The sequence below is a fragment of the Somniosus microcephalus genome, chromosome 1 (genome assembly GCF_052327205.1).
Source record: "Somniosus microcephalus isolate GS21.2 chromosome 1, FLI_Smic_1.0, whole genome shotgun sequence".
NCBI lineage: Eukaryota > Metazoa > Chordata > Chondrichthyes > Squaliformes > Somniosidae > Somniosus > Somniosus microcephalus.
Window position 1 is genome coordinate 23,130,434 of NC_140987.1, and position 17,579 is coordinate 23,148,012.

General features: G+C 50.4%; 1 protein-coding gene across 3 annotated transcripts in view; it reads left to right on the plus strand.

Annotated features, from left to right (window-relative positions):
• Window positions 1-5,582: 5,582 nt before the first annotated feature.
• The window catches only part of dok7b (docking protein 7b), a 163,289-nt gene continuing 151,292 nt past the window's right edge, over window positions 5,583-17,579 (plus strand). For all 3 annotated transcript variants that reach the window (XM_085975474.1, XM_085975454.1, XM_085975463.1), the window contains exons 1-3: window positions 5,583-5,720; window positions 5,915-5,960; window positions 9,654-9,884. In XM_085975474.1, coding sequence (XP_085831600.1) covers window positions 5,667-5,720; window positions 5,915-5,960; window positions 9,654-9,884 — 331 coding nt within the window. In that variant the 5' untranslated portion in view covers window positions 5,583-5,666. The remainder of the gene's footprint in view (window positions 5,721-5,914; window positions 5,961-9,653; window positions 9,885-17,579) is intronic.

Below are 17,579 nucleotides of genomic sequence, written 5' to 3' on the forward strand. Positions count from 1 at the left end.
CGATTCCGTTGGCATGTGATGCGTCACCTTACGGCATTGGAGCGGTGCTGTCGCACAAATTCCGTGATGGTTCAGAGAGGCCAATAGCCTTTGCATCACGCTCGCTAACCTCAGCTGAGCGTAACTACGCCCAGATTGACAGGGAGGCCCTCAGCCTGGTGTGGGGGGTGAAGAAGTTCAATCACTATCTGCACGGGCAGAAATTCACCCTACTGACTGATCATCAACCCCTGGTCTCAATTTTTAACCCAAAGAAGGGCGTTCCGGTGATGACGGCGCAACGGCTGCAGAGATGGTCACTTTTTCTAGGGGCACATCAGTATGACATAGAGTACAAAGGTACGAAACAACATGGAAACGCTGATGGGCTGTCGCGCCTACCATTGCCTACGGCGGAAGAAGCATCTGCAGTGGACCCTGTGGAGATATTCCATGCGACCATAGTCGAATGTTTGCCTGTTACAAACGCAAGTATTGAGAAGGAAACCCGAAATGACCCGACACTCTCTCGGGTCTATGATTTGGCGGTGAAGGGATGGCCAGCATATGGCGACTCACTGTTGCCAGCATTCCCGCCAAGGAGGGAACAGCTGTCAGTGTGCCGGAGAACCTTGATGTGTGGATCCCGAGTGGTAATTCCACCCAAGTTGAGAGATAGAGTACTCATGAGCTTCACGAGGGTCATCTGGGAGGGGTAAAAATGAAGAGCCTAGCCAGGGCGTTTGTGTGGTGGCCGGGAATCGATAAAGAAATCGAGGATATGACCAAGAGATGCACAGGATGCCAGAAGGTCCAAAACGCTCCACCACAGGCCCCGCTACATCCATGGGAGTGGCCCTCATCTCCATGGCAACGGGTACACATTGATTTCGCTGGTCCATTTATGGACTCAATGTTTCTAATCGCTGTGGACGCCCATTCGAAATGGCCAGAGGTCATTAAAATGTCCTCCACCACCACGGAGAAAACTATTGCAGTCCTAAGGAGCATCTTCGCCAAGAATGGGTTACCCGACCAGATCTGTTCCGACAATGGCCCACAGTTTGTGTCTGAGGATTTCCGGAGGTTCCTGAAGAATAATGGGGTGAAACATTACAAATCTGCCCCATATCATCCAGCCACAAATGGATTGGCTGAGAGGTTTGTTCAGACCTTTAAAAAGGCCATAAAGGCAATGTATAATGACGACATACCACTGCAACACAAGGTGGATAACTTCCTGTTTGCTTACCGGAATGCGACACATGCAGTAACCAACCAAACTCCAGCCGTACTGTTTTTCAACCGGAGACTAAGATGTCGCTTGGATTTGCTCAAACCAAACATAAGACGAGGTGTTGAGGATAAGCAGTTCCAGCACATAAATGAGAAGCCAACCAGGAGCTTCAAGATAGGGCAACCAGCCTTGGCCCGCGACTACCGAACAGAAAAATGGCAGCCAGGCACGATATGCACACAGCAGTGACCACTAATGTACACAGTGGACATTGGAGAGAGCATCGTGAGACGCCATGCTGACCAGATTCTAGAGTCACAGGAACAAGCCAAACCTGTACCACAAGCATGTGCACCTGGTAATGAGCCCGAAGTACAGATTGCGTCTACCTCAGAAGCAGGGGTATTGGAAGCTGACGAACCAACCAATGACACTGAGCCAGAATTGACTCCACCGCCAGAACAGGATACTCGAGAAAGGCGCTATCCAGTCCGGATCAGGAAGCCTTCTCAAAGACTGAACTTATAAATGACTATTTCAGTTGATGTATATATTACTGAGGAAATTGTAATTGTAATTAGTTATTATTTAGTTGTTAAATGAATGTTATGTACTGGTTATCTAAAAGGGGAGGAATTGTTGTGTATGTACCTTTAAGGGAATAACTGGTCTTAGACTGCAGTACTGGCAGTCACCACCCCTGTATAAAAGGCCCTAGCAGGCTTCTGTAGTTTCAGTTTCAAGCTGCTCTTGTTCAGTAAAGTACCTGTTAAACTGTTCTCCTGAAGCCCGTGTATTATTGAGGCGTGAACATTACAACTTCCCCTCTCCTGAATGTACTGGCTCTGGCGGGGGTTGGTATTGTTCCACGATGACTGGGCCCTCTCCGATCCTTCACTCATGCGGCCATTCTTAATGCGAGAGTCTAAACAGTGAATATCACAGGTTATTGAATCATTGGAATTTTCACAGCGAAGCCCAAACCCATGCTATCACACACGTGCACCTTTCCGATGGGGGCACTGGAGGCCATGGGGGCCATGAGGACCCGTTTCTGTACTGGAAGTCCTACTCCCGAGGACTTGCAGGAATGTCTGGTTTGTATGCTCAATAGCTGACCATCGCTCCTGAAGAGATGTCAGTCTATTGTGAACAATGACCATGTTTTCACGACCCTGGCGACTAAGCTCCTCCATGGCCATAGCCATCCTCTCCTCTACGGTAGCCATCCTTTCCACAGAGGTTGCCATCCTTTCCGTGGTGATTTATTCACGCGCCAACACCTCCACAAAGGCTCTGCTCATGTTAGCGATGGACTCCTCCATTCGCTCCACACTTGCAGCGACCCTGGAGACAAAACCTGCCAGAGACTCCTGCACCTGTTCCTGGAGTTCCAACACCGCTGTCCTTCTGGATGGACCCGGAGGCACAAGGTCGACATGCAGTGGAGCCGAGCTGGGAGCATCCTGCGCCCTCCGATGAGGACTCTCCACTGCTGTCCCTGTCTCCAGCATCTGCTGATGCTCACTTGTGAGCTGTGATACACCAGGTGACAACTCTACTCTATGTCCCGAAGGTCCCACCGAGGTGTGAGTGTCTGCGCTGGTGCTGGGTACGCTGAATTCTGCTGACGCTGCACCCTCAGAGGTTGCAGCTTCCTCTGAGGAGTCTGGAGGCTCAGCCTGTTCCTCCTGGATAGTGGGGACGGGGGCTTTCGATGGTCCTGTGGGGGAGTAAAGGAAAGAGTCAGAGATGTGAGGCCAAGGTTACATGCACATTGAATATTGCAGATGATCAAAAGTCAATCTGTTAGAGCATCAGAATCATTATCAGTGACTCATGCAATGTCAATGAGAGAGATGATAAACTATTCTGTCACCAGCTTGCTCTGATGCACCCGTCTGTCCGTCCCCCACTTGCGCATCGTCCTCCACTCCCACGATCTCCAGGGCCGCCTCCTCCCAGGCGGTGAGCTGGGCTACTGAGGGTGGCCCTCCTCCTGTCCTCGCTCTTTCCCTCTTATTGTGAGCTCTCTTTTCCTGCAATGAGGGAGACAAGTGGAGTTTGAGTGAGATTGAAGGAGTGAGTGTAGAAAATCCATATCATTGATGGTTAGAAGGAGACAAAGATGGAGTGAGGTGGCAAGACCAAAGGCCCTCCCCGTGTGTTGTAAGTTGTTTTCATAGCATCACAGCGATAGGGAGTGTGAGGGCTGCATAGTTGAATAGTTAAGTGAATGTGACCATAGAGAGAGAGGGAATGGGTAAGGGTGCAGGGATGTCAGTGTCAAGTGGGATGTGGAGGAAGAGGTTGTCAAAGCTGAGTGCTGGTGAGGAGAGGCAATGGGGATCAGATTGAGGGTGATGGGAAAGTCATACTCACTTTTCCAGTGCGCAGAAGGTCATGAAACCTCTTCCTGCACTGCAACCAGGTTCTGCGGCACATAGACAAAGAGTTGACCTGCTGGGCCACTTGCATCCACACAGCTTTCGTCTGCTGGGGAGGCTTCTTCCTCCCTGAGGAAGGGAAGAGCACCTCCTTATTTCCTCTTGCTCCCTCCACCAGAGCTTGCAGGGTGGCGTCATCGAACCTTGGCGCAGACTTTGGCCTACTGCTGGAGGAATCTATCACACCAAAGGGCATAAGGTTTGCAGTCTGCAGAAGAATCAAGGCTGCTTGCAGGCCTTAAATCCACCAGCACTGATGACGTCATCGGAGGCGACTTTCAGGATGGAAAGACTAAGTGGGCCAGGGGTTCCCACACGCTGGAAATCAATTGCCCAATTAGGTGAAAATCGCATATTTTTCCCACATCAAATTGGAGTCGGGTGGCTAACACGAAAAGCGACTGACACGCCCCCAGCCCGCCGCAATGGCAAAATCGAGCCCGATGACTCTATTGCCTCCTCCAACTTATAGTCCGACTTTTTAAAGCCTCCGAGATCGCTGCGCTTCTCCAATCCTGCCCTCTTGAGCATCCCTGATTATAATCGCTCCACCATTGGTGGCCGTGCCTTCAGCTGCTGAGGCCCTAAGCTCTGGAGTTTCCTCCCTAAACCTCTCCGCCTCGCTACCTCGCTCTCCTCCTTTAAGGCGCTCCTTAAAACCTCCCTCTTTGACCAAGCTTTTGCTAAGCTGTCTAATATCTCCTTATGTGGCTTGGGGTCAAATTTTGTCTGATAACGCTCCTGTGAAGCGCCTTAGGATGCTTCACTATGTTAAAGGCGCTGCATAAATGAAAGTTGTTGCTGTTATAAAATTCATTCTGGGGATGTGAGCGTCGCTGGCAAGGCAAGCATTTATTGCCCATCCCTAATTGCCCTTGAGAAGGTGGTGGTGAGTCGCCTTCTTGAACTGCTGCAGTCCGTGTGGTGAAGGTACTCCCACAGTGCTGTCAGGGAGGGTGTTCCAGGATTTTGACCCAGCGACGATGAAGGAACGGTGATATATTTCCAAATCAGGATGGTGTCTGACTTGGAGGGGAACTTGGAGGTGGTGGTGTTCCCATGTGCCTGCTGCCCTTGTCCTTCTAGGTGGTAGAGGTCGCGGGTTTGGGAGGTGCTGTCGAAGAAGCCTTGGCGAGTTGCTGCAGTGCATCTTGTAGATGGTGCACACTGCAGCCACGGTGCACTTGAAAGACTTACATTTATATTGCGCCATTCACAACCTCAGGATGTTCCCAAAGTGCTTTACAGCCAATAAAGAACCTTTGAAACGTAGTCACTGTTGTAATGTAGGAAACGGGGCAGCCAATTTTCCGCACAGCAAGATCCCACAAACAGCAATGCGATAAATACGATAAATTAAGGTGCTGATGTAGTTCCACACCTAGAAGGACGAGGGCAGCGGGCGCATGGGAACACCGCCACCTCCAAGTTCCCCTCCAAGTCACACACCATCCTGACTTAGAAGTGTATCGGCCGTTCCTTCATCGTGGCTGGGTCAAAATCCTGGAACTCCCTCCCTAACAGCACTGTGAGAGTACCTTCACCACACAGACTGCAGCGGTTCAAGAAGGCGGCTCACCACCACCTTCTCAAGGGCAAGTAGAGATGGGCAATAAATGCTGGGCCTTGCCAGCGACGCCCACATCCCATAAGCGAATTTAAAAAAAACATCCACCCCCCCGCGGACCAAATTAAAGCAAATACCAATGGGTTAAAAAGATTTTGCAGTAGACTTGTAAAGAGAGGGGCTGGGGGGTGGGTGGAAGCACTTTACATTGTGGGGTGGGGGAGAGACCTTCTCCTTTAAGAAGAGCGTTCTCCTTCACACATGAGTCTGGTGGGCGGTGCAGCCAGAGAGGGGGGTGGGGGGTGGAAGGAAAGAGACGTCAGTGATCCGCTTGCTCCTCTCTGGGCTGGTCAGGGCTCTGCCATCGCCTAGCTTACCAAAAGCTATTTTGAAAGTGACCCTGAGAGTTTGCAGCTGTTTAGAACCATGACCGAAGATGACGGATTCGGTTGTGGCGGAAGGGCAAGCAAAATTGAGAGATGGAAAAAAGGTTTGTGGATCTGCGGGAGAGCCACAGAGAAAAAATAATAATGTTGTGGGTGTGGGGTGTGGTGGGGGGGAGGGTTCGAGCGGTTTGTGGATTTAAGGTTGTGTGTGTGTGTGTGTGTGTGTGTGGGCCGGTTTGTTAACTGTGTGTTGTTGTGTTTTTTTTTCACACACATATATATACATGTATCCGTCCAGTGGAAAAATAGATGGCTGGTGCTTCGCAAGCCTTCTCCTGTGGCAGGTACGTGTCTGTAGTTTTACTCACTTGTCTATATTTGACTGTCTGGGGGATCAGCTTCGGGGGGACTGACTGCACGCGAGGAGACCGACTGCAACCCAGCTCACTGGACACGGACTGGGGCTTATTTTAACAACTGTATATGTGTCTTACTTTGATCAGTGCGCGACATGCCTCCCCTTCGGGTCTTCTCGCCTGCAGTCGAGCAACGGCTGTGTTCTAAAACTTTTGTCAGTTGCTCATTTTGAGTGCGACACAAACTTTTTTTCGTAAAATAGGAGCAGGAGTAGGCTATTTGGCCCTTCGAGCCTGCTCCGCCATTCAATATGATCATGGCTGATCCTCTCTCTCAATACCATATTCCCACTCCCTCCCCATACCCCTTGATGCCTTTTCTGTCCAGAAACCTATCGATCTCCTTCTTAAATATATTCAGTGACTTGGCCTCCACAGCCTTCTGTGGTAGAGAATTCCACAGGTTCACCACTCTCATCTCAGTCCTAAATGTACTACCCGGTATCCTGAGACTGTGACCCCTCGTTCTAGACCCCCCCCCCAGCCAGGGGAAACATCCTCCCTGCATCCAGTCTGTCTAGCCCTGTCAGAATTTTATACGTTTCAATGAGATCCCCTCTCATTCTTCTAAACTCTAGTGAATACAGGCCTAGTCGACCCAATCTCTCCTCATACGACAGTCCTGCCATCCCAGGAATCAGGATTAAAATGTGTTTTCTCCTTAGCGAAGGGAGAGAAGGGGTTTGTAAAAATGAGCTGGAACATCTTGGCTTTAATTGAAATAACACTGCTCACACTCTCACTCACACACACAGTCAGAGTCAGCCAGCTAATATCTGAGGGGTTGAAAAATGCTGGGGCTGTGGACCCTTACTCAGAACTCTGCCTCGCACCTCCTGGTGCTGTAGGCGCGATCTTTATTTATTTTTTATTCCAGTCAAAACTTTCCTAATTCCCAAATTCTAACCAGTGTGTATTTTTTTTCTTTAACCCAGAGAGTTGTTAGAATGTGGAACTCGCTAACGCCAGGAGTAGTTGAGGCGAACAGTGTAGATGCATTCGAGGGGAAGCGAGATTAACACATGAGGGAGAAGGAATAGAGATTTATGCTGATGGGGTGAGATGAAGAGGGGTGGGAGGAGGCTCGTGTGGAGCATAAACACCGGCACGGACCAGTTGGGCCGAATGGCCTGTTTCTGTGCTGTGAATTCTATGTAATACTGTGTAAAACATTGTTTTGATTTGGTTGTTGTGGCAATATTGTTTTCAGTATTTTAAAGGATACTTTTTGACATGATCCCAAGTGCTTTTCACAGAATCACAGAAACCCCACAGTGCAGATAGAGGCCATTTCGGCCCATCGAGACCGACACATATCCCACCCGATTCCCGTAACCCCTACACCAACACATATCCCACCCTATCCCCGTAACCCCATGTATTTAATCCCCCTAACACTAAGGGTCAATTTATCATAGCCAATCAACCTAACCCACACATCTTTGGACTGTGGGAGGAAACCGGAGCACCCGGAGGAAACCCACGCAAACACGGGGAGAATGTGCAAACTCCACACAGACAGTCGCCCGAGGCCGGATTCGAACCCGGGTCCCTGGCGCTGTGAGGCAACAGTGCTAACCACTACCGTGCTGCTTGTGTAGGGGAAGTTGTGAATTGATATTTCACAAAAAAATCTGAGCAAGGGAATGCCGAAAAACGTGGAAATGTGGATTGAATCTATCGATGATTTGGATGGAGCTGGGCAGTGTGTTAAAGTTAGCTGCTCTTGGGCCTATTCTGACGGGTGACACCGAGTTGCCCCAGTGTCACCAAACAAGAATCGGCACCAATACCCCTTTTTAAGAGCACCACTAATATAATGAACAAACATATGGGTCAGCCAGTAGCTCAGTGGGTAGCACTCTTTGCCTCTGAGTCAGAAGGTTGTTGTTGTGTCGGTACCTTTCTACCTAGACACAATTTAGGACTCAGAACTCAGAGATTCAAACATGAAGTGCTTTATTGGAAGGAAAGGAAGTTCTGGAAAGTTCCGAACAAAGAGAGCTAAACTTAACAGAGAACACCCAACCATTTATCTCCTGTGACAGCGCCACCACAGGTGGGAGGAGAACACACAATAGAACACACAATACATAACAGTTGTGGGTTCAAGTCCCACTCCAGAGACTTGAGCACAAAAATCTAGGCTGATGCTCCCAGTACAGTGCTGAGGGAGTGCTGCACTGTCGGAGGTGCCGTCTTTCAGATGAGACGTTAAACCGAGGCCCCGTCTGCCCTCTCAGGTGGATGTAAAAGATCCCATGACCACTATTTCTAAGAAGAGCAGGGGTGTTATTCCTTGTGTTCTGGGCCAATATTTATCCCTCAATCAACATCACTAAAAAAACAGATTATCTGGTCATTATCTCATTGCTGTTTGTGGGAGCTTGCTGTGCACAAATCAGCTGCTGCGTTTCCTGCATTAGAACAGCGACTACACTTCAAACAGTACTTCAGTGGCTGTAAAGCGCTTTGGGACATCCTGAGGTCATGAAAGGCGCTGTCGAAATGCAAGTCTTTCTTTTCAATCAAACTAAAATATACCAAAATAAGCAACCAAGTCCTAACCAAACCAAAAGGAACGGTACCAACTAAATGGTGATATTCCCAGTGTCTCCCGGACACACTATTCCATGCGGTGCCGACCGGTCGTGGAGGGCCTCCATTACCCGGCAGACAGCGTACTGGGGAGGGTTTAGTCTGGTAACTCCAGATGGATTTATTTTTTTCGGGTCGTGTCTGTTACGGAGCAGGTGAACTCGAGTTGCAGAGAGAGTGAATCTTGTGAATGGATTAGGAATCTTTGAAGTTGCTGTTTTTGCAGCTGTTTGTGTGACAGCTGTTGGGCTGGCTCCTCAGCTGACGGGAAAATACAACTGCTCTCAATCAGCTAGCAGCAGAGAGACTAGGGAATCGGTGAGCAGAGAGGGATTGATCGTTGGTTGTTTTTTTTGGGGGGGGGGAGGGTGCAGGGAATGGGGGGGGGAGGTGGAAGGAATGAGTGGGGGGAGTGGAGGGAACAAACAAACAAATGGTTCAATCATGCCAGTCAGTGGGCAGCACTCTTGTCTCTGAGTCAGAAGGTAGTGTGTTCAAGCCCCACTCCAGAGACTTGAGCACATAAATCTAGGCTGACAGTCCCACTGCAGTGCTGAGGGGGTGCTGCACTGTCGGAGGTGCCGTCTTTCGGATAAGATGTTAAACCGAGGCCCCCGTCTGCCCTCTCGGGTGCATGTGAAAGATCCCATGGCCACTGTTTTAAAGAGCAGGGGAGTTCTCCCCAGTGTCCTGGCCAATATTTATCCCTCAATCAACATCACTAAAAAACAGATGATCTGGTCATTATCACATTGCTGTTTGTGGGAGCTTGCTGTGCGCAAATTGGCTGCCGCGTTTCCCACATTACAACAGTGACTACACTTCAAAAAGTACTTAATTGGCTGTAAAGCGCTTTAGAACATCCTGAGGTCGTGAAAGGCGCTATATAAATGCAAGTCTTTTTATTTTCTTGCTTTCTTGCTTTTCAGATTTTGCTTGTGTGTGATGTGTGGAGTCAGCAGTGTTGAGGGAGAGTTTAGACAAAGGTATTCAATCCCATTCTTTCTGATTATTTGCTTTCAGATTGTTTGCTAATGCTGGTGTACAAAGACAAGTCGGAGAAGAACAAAGGGCACAAGGAGAGGAATAGTGTGACTCTGGAGGACATATGTGGCTTGGAGCCCGGCCTATCACTGGAGGGTGTGAATCACGTCCTCGCCATCATCTGCCTGGGACAAACGGTGCTGCTGGCATTCGAGAACAAGGAAACCATGTGTGCGTGGGATATGCGGACTCGCTACAGCCTCGGAGAAGGTAACTGAGGCTGACTGAAATCCTTTGAGAAGGTTTTATTTTTGAAGCTCCAGGATTGATCTAATTGAGGTGTTTAAGGTGGGGAGTCCAGGACAAGAGGGGCATAACCTTAAAATTAGAGCCAGGCCGTTCAGGGGAGACGTCAGGAAGCACTTCTTCACACAAAGGGTAATGGAAATCTGGAAAACTCTCTTCCCCCCCCCCCCAAAAGCTGTTGAGGCTGGGGGGGTGTTGGGGGGGGGTCAAGTGAAAATTTCAAAACTGAGATTGAGAAATTTTTGTTGGGCAAGGGTATTAAGGTTATGGAACCAAGGTGGGTAAATGGAGTTAAAGTATAAAATAACAACAGAAAATGCTGGAAAAACTCAGCAGGTCAGGCAACATCCGTGGAGAGAAATTTGAGTTGACGTTTCGGGTCGAACCCTTCTTCAAAACTGGAAAGAAAAGAAAATAGATTGAAGGCAGGGCTGCGATCGGACAAAAGAAGTAAAAGAAACAAAAGCAGTAAAAGAGACAATAAAAGGTATTCGAAGCCAGACGAGATGGTAATAGGCTGGGATTAGGTGTGAAGTGTACTGGCAGGGCAAGGGATAGCTGCCAGGTGTGAGAGAGAAACAAAAGGAAAGGGGGGGGGGGAAAAGGAGTGGAAAAATTACAAGTAAAAATGTAACAGGGGCCGAGGTTATGATCTGAAATTGTTAAACTCGATATTGAGTCCGGAAGGCTGCAAAGTGCCTAATCGGAAGATGAGGTGCTGTTCCTCGAGTTTACGTTGAGCTTCCGTGGAACAATACAAGATCAGCCATGATCTAATTGAGTGGCCGCAACAGGCTTGAAGGGCTGGATGGCCTCCTGTTCCTCTGTGGCACATTTGGAATTTCCATTCCGAGTTTGATGCCCAAAATGTTTTAGACGGTTTGAGTTTTCATATCTCCGTAATGAGTGCTTTAGGCCAATGCTGCAACATTCAGTAACCCTTTGTGTGAAGAAGTGCTTCCTGACATCAGCCCCGAAAGCAATCGCTTGGACTGTTAGATACCTGGAAATATGACACAGACAATATTCTTTATTCATTAAATAGAAGGCACTGCTCTTTGATCGCTTGAACTGTGGCCTCTTTTGAGGTTGAGTTGGCTTCAAGCGGATACGGCTAGTGATTGGAGGTTGGAGCTGAGTCGAGCCTCTGTGGCAGATCCAATACCTGAGCCAGGCAGGTCTACAGTACTCCAGGGTGTGGGAGTCGGCCATTCGGCCCCTTGAGCCTGCTCCGACATTCAATAAGATCACGGCTGATCTTCAACCTCAACTCCACTTTCCCGCCCGATCCCCATATCCCTTGATTCCCTGAGAGTCCAACAATCTATCGATCTCTGCTTTGAATATACTCAATGACTCAGCATTCACAACTCTCTGGGGCAGAGAATTCCAAAGATTCACAACCCTCAGTGAAGAAATTCCTCCTCATCTGTCTTAAATGGCCAACCCCTTATCCTGAGACTATGCCCCCTAGTTCTAGACTCTCCAGCCAGGGGAAACAACCTCTCAGCATCTACCCTGTCAATCCCCTTCAGAATCTTGTATGTTTCAATGAGATCACCCCTCATCCTTCTAAACTCCAGAGAGTATAGGCCCAATCTTTATGATATTTGAGCACCAAAAGATCATACTTGGGAAGGTGGAATGCAAGGCTAAGCTTTTTTTATACCCATGTCATTCAGTACTTAACCCGACCCCCACTCTATTTCAGGATCAAATTTTAATATATAATTAAGAAAATTGTTATACAGGTGCCAGTTTAAGACTGACTGGACGAACAGAGCCAGCAAATCTGTGTTCTTTAATCTATATCCCTCGATACCCTCACCCAACAAAAATCTATCTGTTGATTGAACAGCTAGCCTGATGGGACATTTTTGTAAATCATTCATGGGATATGGGCGTCACCAGCATATTATTTAATAAAAGCCGGCATTTATTGCCCATCCCTAGTTGCCCTCGAGAAGGTGGTGGTGAGCCGCCTTCTTGAACCGCTGCAGTCCATGTGGTGAAGATACTCCCACAGTGCTGTTAGGGAGGGAGTTCCAGGATTTTGACCCAGCGACGATGAAGTAACGGCCGATATATTTCCAAGTCAGGATGGTGTGTGACTTGGAGGGGAACTTGGAGGTGGTGGTGTTCCCATGCGCCTGCTGCCCTTGTCCTTCTAGGTGGTAGTGGTCACGGGTTTGGGAGGTGCTGTTGAATAAGCCTAGGCGAGTAGGGTTAGATCTGATTGCAGGGATTCCCACCGCTCGATGCTAGAAAGAGCTCGCAGGGTTAACAGATGGGGTGGTTCCGAGCTACACAAGAATCCGGAAGCCTACCAGTGCTCTGTGCTGGTTAGCAGCCTGGTTTGAGTTGGTTAAACTCCAACAGTACTCCTGTGCACACTGATGGACATATCTCCAATACTGGCTCTTACCAACCTAGCTTCAAATTAACAATCAACTTGTAACATTTTGATTTTAATGCTGTTCCTTTTGCGTACAGCCCAAACTCTATGGGGGAAAATTGGGTTGCTTTGCGCCTCCCGCTAGTGCCCCAGGGGGGGTGCTAATGGGGCGCAAATCCCCTAGCGCCTGGGCACGGCGCTGCTAATGCCTCCCCTGAAATTCTGCCGGAGGTCAGCGGCGGTCGTAGCCAGTAGCGCCCTGCAGCGCTGCGTCTCTGGCGATGACGTCATCGCCGTGCTCAGCGCCCCAGCCGCAAACTTCAGTTGCGCCCCCCTGACCTATCGCCAGACGTTATGTACGACAGGGTGGGGGGGCGATCTTGTGGCCACGGCAGGTGCCGGGCGACCATTTTTTTTGGTCCACTTGCCATCACCTGCCCCCTCTGGCCTCCTCCTGTGGGGCGCCAGCCGCGATCGCTCAGCCAGGCACTCCTCTTGAGTGCTGGGCTCATTTCCCGGCACCCCGCTGGTCCAGCAGGGCCCCGGTGCGTGCTGCGCTCAGCCTATCCCCCTTTAATCAGGGGAGGGAGGCCTGTAATACCACGGGGCTATGTGCCGACGTGCGTGGCGCTGTGATATTGAATGGTAGCGCCCCAGGTAAGTAGCGAATAAAAATAAAACAAAAAAGGTGACTCAACCGTGGCTAACAAGGGAAATTAGGGATAGAATAAGTTCCAAGGAGAGGACATATAAATTGGCCAGAAAAAGCAGTAAACCTGAGGATTGAGAGCAGTTTAGGATTCAACAAAGGAGGACAAAGGGATTAATTAAGAGGGGGAAAATAGAGTATGAGAGTAAGCTTGCAGGGAACATAAAAACTGACAGTAAAAGCTTTTAAAGATATGTGAAGAGAAAAAGATTGGTGAAGTCAAGCGTAGGTCCCTTGCAGTCAGAATCAGGGGAATTTATAATGGGGAACAAAGAAATGGCAGACCAATTAAATACATACTTTGGTTCTGTCTTCACAAAGGAGGACACAAATAACCTCCCAGAGATGTCGGGGAACACAGGGTCTGATGAAAGGGAGGAACTGAAAGAATTCAGTATTTGTAGGGAAATGGTGTTAGGGAAATTGACGGGATTGAAGACCGATAAATCCCCAGGGCCTGATAATCTACATCCTAGGGTACTTAAGGAAGTGGCCCTAGAAATAGTAGATGCATTGCTGGTCATCTTCCAGAATTCGATAGACTCTGGAACAGTACCCATGGATTGGAGGGTAGCTAATGTTGCCCCACTATTCAAAAAAGGTGGTAGAGAGAAAACGGGGAATTACAGACCGGCAAGACTGACATCAGTAGTGGGGGAAATGCTAGAGTCCATTATAAAAGATGTAATAACAGAGCACTTGGAAAACAGTGACAGGATCGGACAAAGTCAAAATGCTTGACTAAATCGTGCTTGTCTAATCTACTGGAATTTTTTGAGGATGTAACTGGTAAAATAGATAAGGGAGAACCAGTGGATGTGGTGCATTTGGACTTTCAAAAGGCTTTCGATAAAGTCCCGCATAAGAGATTAGCGTGTAAAGTTAAGTCACATGGGATTGGGGGCAAGGTATTGACTTGGATAGAGAACTGGTTGGCAGATAGAAAGCAAAGAGTTGGAATAATCGGGTACCACAGGGATCAGTACTTGGACCCCAGCTATTCCCAATATATATTAATGATCTAGACAAGGGAACTAGATGTAATATCTCTAAGTTTGCAGACGACACAAAGCTGGGTGGGCGTGTGTGCTGTGAGGAGGATGCCGAGAAACTCCAGTATGATTTGGACAGGTTGGGTGATTGGGCAGAAGCATGGCAGATGCAATATAACGTGGATAAATGCGAGGTTATCCACTTTGGTGTCAAAAACAGGAAGGCAGATTATTATCTGAACAGCAAAGGGGAAGTGCAACGAGACCTGGGTGTCCTTGTGCACCAGTCGCTGAAGGTAAGCATGCAGGTGCAGCAGGCGGTTAAGAAGGCAAATGGTATGTTGGCTTTCGTAGTGAGAGGGTTTGAGTACAGGAGCAAGGATGTCTTGCTGCAGTTGTACAGGGCCTTGGTGAGGCCACATCTTGAGTATTGTGTGCAGTTTTGGTTGCCTTATCTGAGGAAGGATGTTCTTGCCATGGAGGGAGTGCAGCGAAGATTCAGCAGGCTGATACCTGGGATGGCAGGAATGACGTATGAGGAGAGATTGGGTCGATTGGGCTTATACTCGCTGGAGTTTAGAAGAATGAGAGGGGATCTCATTGAAACTTCTAAAATTCTAACAGGACTAGACAGACTAGATGCAGGAAGAATGTTCCCGATGGCGGGGAGTCCAGAACCAGGGGTCACAGTCTAAGGATAAGGGGTAAGCCATTTAGGACAGAGATGAGGAATTTCTTCACCCAGAGAGTGGTGAACCTGTGGAATTCTCTACCACAGAAGGCAGTAGAGGCCAATTCATTAAATATATTCAAGGAGGAGTTGGATATATTTCTTAAGGCTAAAGGGATCAAGGGATATGGGGAGAAAGCAGGGACAGGGTACTGAATTTGGATGATCAACCATGATCGCATTGAATGGCGGAGCAGGCTCGAGGGGCCGAATGGCCTACTCCTGCTCCTATCTTCTATGTTTCCACGTAAGTTAGCACCGCAGCACCGTAAATTGAGTGGTAGCGCCCTGGGAAAGAGGGGGAACGCTTCCAGTGGTGCCCCACCTCCTGCTTGGAGCGCTACCACTCAATTTACAGTGCTGGGGCGCTAACTTATTTGCTACTTTTAGCACTCCAGCAAAGTTAGTGCCCCAAAGGGGGCACGACCAAATTTTTCCCCCATTATATCTCTCCTCAATAAATGGCTCCTTGAGGAACTTTAACTTTCCTAAATTCACTTCTCTTTGGCCCGCCACAGAGCAGTTTGGCAGTCAGTGATGGCTGGAACACCTCCTGGTGCTGGGGATATTGAAATTGTAGAATTTAGCTTTCCTTCGCTCCACCATTGGTGGTCGTGCCTGCAGCTGACTGGGCCCTAAACTCTAGAATTCCCTGACTAAACCGCTCCGCCTCGCTCTACCTCTCTTTTCCCCCTTTAAGATGCTCCTTAAAACCTACCTCTTTGGCCAAGCGTTTGGTCACCTGCCCTAATATGTCCTTTTGTGGCTTGGTGTCAAATTCTGTCTGATTACCCTCCGGTGAAGCGCCTTGGGATGTTTTACCGCATTAAGGGTGCTATAGAAATGCAAGTTGTTGTTGAGTGCCACAGATATATTCCCATAGCTGCCACCTTTTTATTTCTGTCCTCTGTTTGCTTTTTCTTTTTGCTCCTCTTGTGTTCCTTTTTATTATCTTCTCATCCTTTTCCCCCTCCCGCCTCCTTCCTTCCCTCGTTTCTGTTCGACGATACTTGCACTGGAAGATCTTCGCAAGCCACCGGAATGTGTAAGGTGTGGGTTGGCGTTGAGAGCTGGACACTCTGCGTGTGAATCCGAGGGCACGGCACTCTGCCAAGTAATGCGTTTGTTTCTCAAAAGCCCTGTTGTGCCCAGTAAATCCAGAAAGCCATTCTGCGATGACAGAAAGCCAGTCGCCAGTTGATTGATGAAGGCATCACTTGTGAAACCATCGGCACAACTTCATTTCATCAGAATGCACTGCGCTTGGATCTGATTACAGCAACAATAGACACTCGCTGTATAATGGGACCTTTGAGTGTCCCCTCCTGCGAGGCCTTCCTTCAATCACTATTTCTACTTCTACCGCCACCACGCCCCGCCCTTCCCCACCCTTGCTGTAGTGTTGGATTGTGAGCTGAGTGTCAGAGTAGCTCTTACTGGGCGGCAGGTCGCAATGAGCTTCTCAGTCACTGAAGCTCCACATTGGCCACCAAATGTGTTGCTCTACTTTGCTCCAGGCAGCTGACAGTGGGGGGCCGGGAGATCCCGAGAGCGGGAGACCAGAGCTCCCGAGAGTGGGGTGGGGGGCATGGATCCCGAGAGTGGGGTGGGGGGTGGAGGTGGGACCCCAAGAGTGGGGTGGGGGGTGTTGACCCCAAGTGGGGTGGGGGGTGTTACGGGGACCCAGAGAGGGGGGGGGGGGCCGGGAATCCCGAGAGTGGGGGGGGCAGGGACCCTGAGAGTGGGGGGGCAACCTGAGAGTGGGGGAGGGCCAGGGAATCCCGAGAGTGGGGGGCGGGGGAACCTGAGAGTGGGGGGGCGGGGACCCTGAGAGTGGGGGGGGGACCCCGAGAGTGGGGGGGGGTGGGGACCCTGAGAGGGGGGGGGGGGACCCTGAGAGTGGGGGGGGGGCGGGGACCCCGAGAGTGGGTGTGAGCGGGGATCCTGAGAGTGGGGGGGGGTGGTGACCCCGAGAGTGGGGGGGGTGGGGACCCTGAGGGTGGGGGTGGGTGGGGACCCTGAGAGTGGGGGAGGGCCGGGACCCTGAGAGTGGGGGGGTGGTGAGGACCCTGAGAGTGGGGGGGGGTGGGGACCCCGAGAGTTGGGGAGGGCCAGGACCCTGAGAGTGGGGGGGGGGCAGCGAGCCTGAGAGTGGGGGGGGCGGGGACCCCGAGAGTGGGGGGCGGGGACCCCGAGAGCGGGGGGGGCGGGGACCCCGAGAGTGGAGGGGGCCGGGACCTTGAGAGTGGGGGGGGCGGGGACCCCGAGAGTGGGGGGGGGCGGGGACCCCTAGAGTGGGGGGGGGGCGTGGACCCCGAGAGTGGGGGGGGCCGGGACCTTGAGAGTGGGGGGGGGCAGGGACCCTGAGAGTGGTGGGGTGGCGGGGACCCTGAGAGTGGGGGGGGCGGGGACCCTGAGAGTGGGGGGGGCGGGGACTCTGAGAGTGGGGGGGGCGGGGACCCCGAGAGTGGGGGGGGCGGGGACCCCAAGAGTGGGGGGGGGCGGCGACCCCGAGAAGTGGGTGGGGCGGCGGGGGGGACCCTGAGAGTCAGGGGGAGACCCAGCGATTGTGCACCAGTTGCTGAAGGTAAGCATGCAGGTGCAGCAGGCGGTTAAGAAGGCAAATGGTATGTTGGCCTTCGTAGCGAGAGGATTCGAGTACAGGAACAAGGATGTCTTGCTCCAGTTGTACAGGGCCTTGGTGAGACCACACCTTGAGTATTGTGTGCAGTTTTGGTCGCTTTATCTGAGGAAGGATGTTCTTGCCATGGAGAGAGTGCAGCGAAGATTCAACAGACTGATACCTGGGATGGCAGGAATGACATATGAAGAG